This window comes from Nanorana parkeri, unplaced genomic scaffold (genome assembly GCF_000935625.1).
Source record: "Nanorana parkeri isolate BGI_ZX_2015 unplaced genomic scaffold, ASM93562v1 scaffold1168, whole genome shotgun sequence".
Lineage (NCBI taxonomy): Eukaryota > Metazoa > Chordata > Amphibia > Anura > Dicroglossidae > Nanorana > Nanorana parkeri.
Window position 1 is genome coordinate 167,359 of NW_017307436.1, and position 8,121 is coordinate 175,479.

Genomic DNA, 8,121 nt, shown 5'->3' on the forward strand with positions numbered 1-8,121 from the left:
TAAGAACAGAAATCAAACAGATAAGATAACAGATAAACAGATTTATGAAAATGTTGCCTTTGAAACACACAAAGGTACACTCTTCTCAAACAAGAATCACTTTTAAACCTTGATTGTAGTTTACCAAAAAATATTTTAAAAATTACTTTAGGGAGCTCAAAATAATAGGTGGTAATTAGCTTAATGTATGCTGACTTTGTACAGCTGCCACAGTATGCTTTATAGAGCTGCAGTCTCTGCAGTGATTCAACACGTCCCCTGCTACAGTTACAGCTACAGTTAGCCAATAAGCAGGAACTGTGAGCTTAAGTTATCTTAAAGGAGAACTATAGGGTTAGGGCTTTTCCCCATAGTTCTAAGGGTAACGGGAGGACACAAACTAGTGTCCTCCCGTCACCAAAAGCTCAGTATACCGCGAGACGCCGCAGCTGAAACGGATCCTGACAATTATGTCTGGATCCACCCAGCTGCTTGAGTGACAGCTGGCCCTGCCTATCTAGAGGCAGAGCCAGCTGTACCCGCCCCCTCCCCCGTCCGTTCCGCCAGTCAGCGCTGGAGGATCGGACAGGGGAGGGGGGAATCCAGTAACTCCCCTGTCACAGCTCTCTGCAGTGACAGGATCGAGAAGTGAGCGAACGCTGGTATGTGTTCACTCACTTCCCGATCTACTGAGCCGACCTGTGACAGTTTCATTGTCACAGGTCGGCTAGAACTATGAGGATGAGTGAAAATCACTCACCTCATAGTTCTCCTTTAAACCTGTATCTTTGCCCTAAGTGGGCAAAGCAAGGGTTCACTTTAAGGGTATTCTACTGGGCTGGATGCAGCTGGGCAGTACTAAGCCATGAAGCCAAGCCCCTAGAAACAAAATGAAAATTATTCAGAAAATGACAGGAGGGTTCTCTAGCTTGTAATGGTAATAGATACTCAGGGGTGTGGAATTCCTATCGCCCGACGCCCGGGACAGGCAGTTTCGGGCGCCGGGCGAGTAGTTTTTTTTCTACATTTAGCCCGACTGCGGGCAAGCAGCACGGCTAAATGTAGTGTGGGAGCCGTTTTATACGTGTGATTTTAATCGGCTATACAGCCGTCCAAAAATCACTCGTAACCTGCCTGAATCACGCTCCCCCTCCCCCCTACTCTCCTCCCCCCTCCCCTCTCTATCTCCAGCGGCTGGCCTAGGCTTCCTTTTTGCCGTAGTCTTTGGGGTCCCCCCCTCTTGTGGGGGGGATTGATGACCACGGCAAATTAGGTTCCAGAGCACGGAGCAAGGCAGAGAACGGTTCTCTACTCTGCTCCATGTTTGCAGTGGCACAGGAATGCAGCAGTGCTGTGCTAGAACTCCTGTGTTGGAGGTAACAGGGTCAATAAAGAGAACCTGTCACCTCCAAAAGCTATCACACAAGGACTTGTTACCCTTGTGTGATAGCAATAAAGTCAAGTAAAAAAAAAAAAGTAAAAAAGAAAATATAACACTTAAAAATGTAAACATAAAATTGGTAAAAATAATAAAAATACATAAAAATAGAAGAAAAAAAGGCGATAAAGTAAAAAATAAAAATAAATGATAAAAAATATTACAAAGCAAAAAAAAAGTAAAATAAAATCTAAAAAAATTAAAACCAATCCCTATCATCTGCATGCGATTAAACGCATGCATGGTGCATTGTGTGAGTGGAGTGGGCGATCCGTTACCACATGGCAATCGTGCACAAAACCGGGCGGATGGCCGGGCGGTCACAGAATCGCACACCCCCGCCGATCAAGCTGGCAGTGCTATTATTGTCTAATGGCACCCCAGTCGCACAAGGCAGATTGGGCAGTTTCCCGCCGCAATAACACCCGTGCAATTGCATATAATCGCGATTGAAAACATTCAGAGATTACCACGCAGATGTAACCCCATTGAAATCAATGAGGCCACGAGCTAACCGTTGACGGCCTCGCCCAATTCTGCACCCGCCCCAAACTGTAAATACACTTTCCCAAGAAATTTGGAAAACTGGAATTACCCACACAAATCTGGTCCAGACACCATCCTCCCCGCTATACTTACCTTTCAGGGAACGGTCCTTCCTATCCGCCAGTATGGGTGTACTATCTGTGCCTGTGCCATTGTAATCTGAATTTCGCTCTCAAAATTCAAGCACTCGTTAGTCAGCACAGTCATTTGACGGCACTGACCAACGAGAAGCTCTTCTTGGCATTGCTAAATACGGTTATGGTAAAAAAATAAATGCATTTTTTTGTATCAGGACAAGTAGATTTTCATGAGGGACAAGTAGATCAGGCCCCCGCTTTAGTCCTTGGACAAGTAGTTTTTTTAAAAATGTCCATACCCCCGATACTGTCATAATAATAAGTTCTGGCCACCCTAATAGTAATTAGGAAATTCTATCTTTCCCCCATATTGCTAAAATGCATCACTTCTAATTTGAATTACATCAGGCTGTCCATAATTTAATTTAGGCCACCTTCAAATTGTAGTACCAGATACATGCTTATCTGGCCCCTTTAATTTTTATAGCCCTTACAATAATGCACTAAGACCTGATTTGTTTATTTAGGCTCTCCTTGTGCCTGGTATTAATTAGCACTAATGGTCGTTTATGGCAGTGTATCCTAAACTACTAATGTGAAATAAAAAGTAATTGTCCCTGGACAGTTCAGTTAATTCCCTAAAGATGGCCTGGTCTGATAACAAAGGAATGCCTTGATACTCATTCAGATACTCACACTTAAATTCCAATCCAACTCAATATTCATAACTAGGAATGCACCGATACCAGTTTTTCGGTATCGAGTACTGATATTTTTTTTTTCGGGACTCGCCGGTACAGAGTACTGATACTGGTGCCCCGATTATCAGGAAGTCGGGCGGTAGATAATGACATGTTCCCCGGTTTCTTGATTGCCTGGGAAACCAGTGTTCTATCAAAAGAACACCAGCTTCACTTGCAGAGGCTGCCTGGATTCCTGACCAATCAGGAGATCGGGCTGCAAGTCATGAGGTGCCATCCGGCTTCCAGGTTGGCCGGAAGCCGGCTTCACTTGTTGCTAGGCAGCCTGGCTTCCAGACCAATCAGGAGGCCGGGAGGCGGATCATAACCAACCGCCCGGCTTCCTGATTGGAAAGGAAGTCTGCCCCCATGCTCCCACGGCACTGCCAATCAGAGGGAGATGTCCCTCTGTCCGGAAGTTCCCGTATTGGAGGTAAATATCGGAGTATTTGGTCGAGTACGAGTACTTGCCCAAATACTCAGTATCAGCACCGATACTGCTACTAGTATTGGTGCATCCCTATTCATAACGGAATCTGGGGATGGTACATTAAAATTAACCGTGTACAGTATATATAGCTGCACACTTTCAAATGAGATCCAAACATATTAACCAGTTGACATCCGCGGAGTTAAACCCCCTTCCCATCCAGGCCATTTTTCAGTATTCAGCGCTGCGGTACTTTGACTGACAACATGATTGGTTTAGGAGGTCCAAAGGCCTAAAAACACACATTAACCCTTCTGAGCCAAATACAATTCACAGGAACATCAAGTTCCGTATCAAAACAAGGCTAATTTCATATTGCATAATAATCTCTGATTCAAATGGCAATATGTGAAACTATAGAAATATGTTTTTTGGTATGAAATTGACAGTTTGGGAAGGGCAGAGGAGAAGGTCATAAAGTGCACAGCGCTCCTGCTCACCCTCCCCGATTCTTCCTCACTGAGCAAGGGGCCGGCTCAGTGACACCCCCTTGAGAGCCCACAAAAAGCTGCTGCAGAAGGCAGCTACGAAGCTCTTGTAACATCAAAAGAAGATTGTGTACTATCAAAGAGTTCCCCTTTAACATCAAGAAGGAACATTTGCAATCCTTAATTTGAAAAAGAACCATCCAGATCTATCTTCTGTTGCATTGAACTGGACTCTGCTAAAACTCAAATTTATTTCCTTTTTACGGTCTCTCTTTTATAACCTCTTTTTCTATACATTTTCCCTGCACAGTTTCTTTTATTAAAAATTATCTTAAATCGCTAAGCTTATCTCTATGCTCTAAATAAGAACTTAACGTACCCTTGTCTCTGTGAAGAGTGCTAGAGTATTAAAAAAACTGCCATATTCCTGTCTGAAGGGACATTAGCAGCACAGGCATTGTTTAAGTTTCAAATTGTCACAGCATTTGCTGGGAATGGTGCGCGTCTCTGTTAAAACACGTGGTGGCAGCTATTTGGTGTAAAGGGTTAAAAGCGGAATTACCCAAACCCCAGGGACAATTGCTCAAATGGCCCTAGATTGTTGTCCCGCAAGCTGAGAGATCCTTGTGCAGGGCGAGGCTGAGAGGGGTATCGCCATATCACAGTGACAACACGGTGGGATCGGAACTGTGTATATCTAGAAAGGATTGTCACCAGCACACCAAAAGTTTTGAAGCAAAAAGTCCTTTATTGACAAATCGCCATCCAACCTTTTTGGATATTGGACGTATTGGATGGCGATTTGTCAATAAAGGACTTTTTGCTTCAAAACTTTTGGTGTACTGGTGACAATCCTTTCTAGATCTGCATTGTTCACGGGGCCGTCCGTGGTCACTACAAGCACCCACCTGCTTGGCAGGTTTACTACTATTCCGGTAAGGAGTGCAGCTGGTTCTTGACTACACGGAACTGTGTATAGTCGCGTGCTGTTGACATACAGTGGGTTCACACCAGCCGCTACCGCCACAGATAGTTTTTGGGAATTGCTCATAGGGAGGACCACCAAGAGTTTGAAATGGCGTACAGGTTCACTTTAAGGAAAAAAAGCATACCTTAAATAGATCACTGTCATAGGTGTAGTCCATTGCAGGTGATATGCGCTGGGCAAAAATTTGACTGATCATTGTGCGGTAGGCCTTTCCGTCTATATTGGCCAAGGTATGGTGAAGCACCTCGTGAAGTTCAGACTCTTCAAGCTGAGGTGGTGGCAGAAGGTCACATTTCAAGAGTTCCATAGCCGTAGGACGAGATGCAGGATCATGGTTCAAGAGCCAAGTGATAACTTTTCTCTATAAAACAGAACGTCTGTGTTATGTTCTCTAGGGCCACCTGGGGCTATTAAAATAACTGACAGGTTTCAGTCATTTAGTTCTGGAAAAAATGCCTTACCTGCTTCTCTGTCTCTGGTTTCTCAAAATCATGTGGGAATACTATGGAAGACTGAAAAGAAAAAAAAACATCTATAAATATAGAAAAGAAAAAGCAGAGTTCCAGGCAGTTATAAAATACACATATTAATGCAGCTCTGTATAGATTCATACAACATTAAATGTATTTATTTATTTTTTTAAATCCAACCAAGTACCTGAATTTGACAGAAGGAAAAGTATAGCATATGTAGGCATCTATGATTTAGCTTTGAATACAGAAGCTAAAAGATGCCCACAACCCGAGACAGATTTAATCGTGTAACAGCCAGATTTTTCGATCCTCCCTGAAGACATCCAATTGTTAATAAGGTAATGACTGGAGTTGTTTTGCCATATGCATGGAGGAAATACTTGCATTTCAGCAAGGCCTGATCTTGTGTGTTAATATTACAGTATGTATGCACCTTAAAGCCAAACTGTAAACATCAAGAAAATGGCACATAATATAGCTGAACTAGCCTTTCTTTCTTGAAAGTTAATTCTTTAATTTTCACAGTTTCTGTTCACAAATTGTCTGGCAGCAGAGTAGTAATACAGGCACTGACCTGGGAGAGGGAGGAGGGCCTGTCCACTAACACCCACTGCATGCTATGTAAATGTAATCAAGAGTCATGCCAGTGGATATATTAAAGCAGGGGTCTCAATCCTCCGGCCCTCCAGCTGTGGTGAAACTACAAATCCCATGATGCATCTCTCTTCAGCAGTCATGTCTGTGGCTGTGAGAATCTTGCAATGCCTCATGGGATTTGTAGTTCCACCACAGCTGGAGGGCCGGAGGTTTGAGACCCCTGCATTAAAGAGACACGAAACTCAGAAATCAAACCTTTAAAATGCATTCAAGTACCTTAACTATTAACACAAATGTAGCTTGTTTGTGTATCACTCAGCTGTAGATCCTCAAAGGGTGGCTGCTTTTGTTCCCTATGGTCCTTGTGTGTGTTGTAAAGTAGCCACTGCACCAAGCGTGCTCCTGTGGTGGACTACAATCTCAATAGAAATGAGTAAACGTGAGATTGTAGTCCATCACGGGAGAAAAGAGTGGTGGCTACTTTACAATACACATAGGGACCAATAGGAAATGAAAATAGCCACCCTCCAGAAGGAAGAACAGTGTCAGCACCAATTCAGAGATGATTTCAGGATCTACAGCTGAGTGATGCACAAATAAGCTACATTTTTGTTAATCGTTAGGGTACTTGAAGGCATTTTTAAGATCCTGTGGTGGACTACAATCTCAATAGAAATGAGTAAACGTGAGATTGTAGTCCATCACGGGAGAAAAGAGTGGTGGCTACTTTACAATACACATAGGGACCAATAGGAAATGAAAATAGCCACCCTCCAGAAGGAAGAACAGTGTCAGCACCAATTCAGAGATGATTTCAGGATCTACAGCTGAGTGATGCACAAATAAGCTACATTTTTGTTAATCGTTAGGGTACTTGAAGGCATTTTTAAGATTTAACTCCTGAGTTTAGTGTCACGTTAACACTTCTAACTCTTTCTAAATAAAAATTAAACATAACATTATTATTAGGGATGCACCGAAATTTCGCCCAAAAATTACACTTTTGACAAAATTGCCGAAAGTGCCATGATGGCCAAAAATTCAGTGCATCCCTAGCTTCTCTCCTCCCTGCTGGGAGCCGATCTGTGTGCCTTCTGATGCTGCGGCTCACGTTCAGCAAATTCAGAGATGATTTCAGGATCTACAGCTGAGTGATGCACAAATAAGCTACATTTTTGTTAATCGTTAGGGTACTTGAAGGCATTTTTAAGATTTAACTCCTGAGTTTAGTGTCACGTTAACACTTCTAACTCTTTCTAAATAAAAATTAAACATAACATTATTATTAGGGATGCACCGAAATTTCGCCCAAAAATTACACTTTTGACAAAATTGCCGAAAGTGCCATGATGGCCAAAAATTCAGTGCATCCCTAGCTTCTCTCCTCCCTGCTGGGAGCCGATCTGTGTGCCTTCTGATGCTGCGGCTCACGTTCAGCAGTTAGGAGAGAAGCTTTCAAGAGGCAGAGCGGCGGTGACAGCAGTCAGGATGCCGAGCAGTGACAGCTGTTACCGTACAGGAGGCGGAGCTCTCCTCTTGCACCTCCTGGCTCCGCTTCCTGTGTTAGGAGGGAGAGCAGTGATTGGAGAGCACTGTGATCTGCCACAGGAGGCAGAGCTCTCCTCCCCCACTGCCCGCCTCACCCTCCAGCCCAGGATGGAGAGCGGTGTACAAACACTCACCGATCAGCTCATGGGTGAGTGTTTATAAATAACTGAACAGTGTGTTTACTATGTCCCAGTTATGGATGCATGGGAAGTGATCTAAATCACTTCCTGTTCTTTCATGATTGTGGACATAGTGACTTATACTATATCCACAATGTATGAATGGACAGGAACACTCAGTAAAGAGACCTCCTGTTCACTTATAACAGGGACTGCAGAAAAAGATTGAGGACTCTGTGCCCTCAATCTCTTTTTCTATTTTAAAAGAGAAATATCAGCGGTCTGTTTAGACTCCTGACATTTCCCTAGATCCCCCAGCAGTAAAGGTAAAAAAAAAAAAAAAGAATAAAATAATTTTACAAATTTTAAAAAGGTTGAAAAATACCCCCCGCCATTTTCGGTTTCAGCCTGACAATTTTTTTATTTTCAATTTCAGTCTCAAAATTTCATTTCGGTGCATCCCTAATTATTATTCATTGAACAGGAACAAATACATGACATATCTACAGTTGGGCAAAAAAGTATTTAGTCAGCCACCAATTGTGCAAGTTCTCCCACTTAAAAAGATGAGAGGCCTGTAATTGGCATCATAGGTAGACCTCAACTATGAGAGACAAAATGAGAAAACAAATCCAGACAAATCACATTGGCTGATTTGGAACAAATTTATTTGCAAATTATGGTGGAAAATAAGTATT

General features: G+C 43.0%; 1 protein-coding gene across 1 annotated transcript in view; it reads right to left on the minus strand.

Moving 5' to 3' along the window:
* EIF2AK4 (eukaryotic translation initiation factor 2 alpha kinase 4) overlaps positions 1–8,121 on the minus strand; it is a 141,452-nt gene that overhangs the window by 69,991 nt on the left and 63,340 nt on the right. The window contains exons 20-21 of the mRNA XM_018568292.1: positions 5,148–5,198; positions 4,811–5,047 (exon numbers count right to left, since the gene is read on the minus strand). Coding sequence (XP_018423794.1) covers positions 4,811–5,047; positions 5,148–5,198 — 288 coding nt within the window. The remainder of the gene's footprint in view (positions 1–4,810; positions 5,048–5,147; positions 5,199–8,121) is intronic.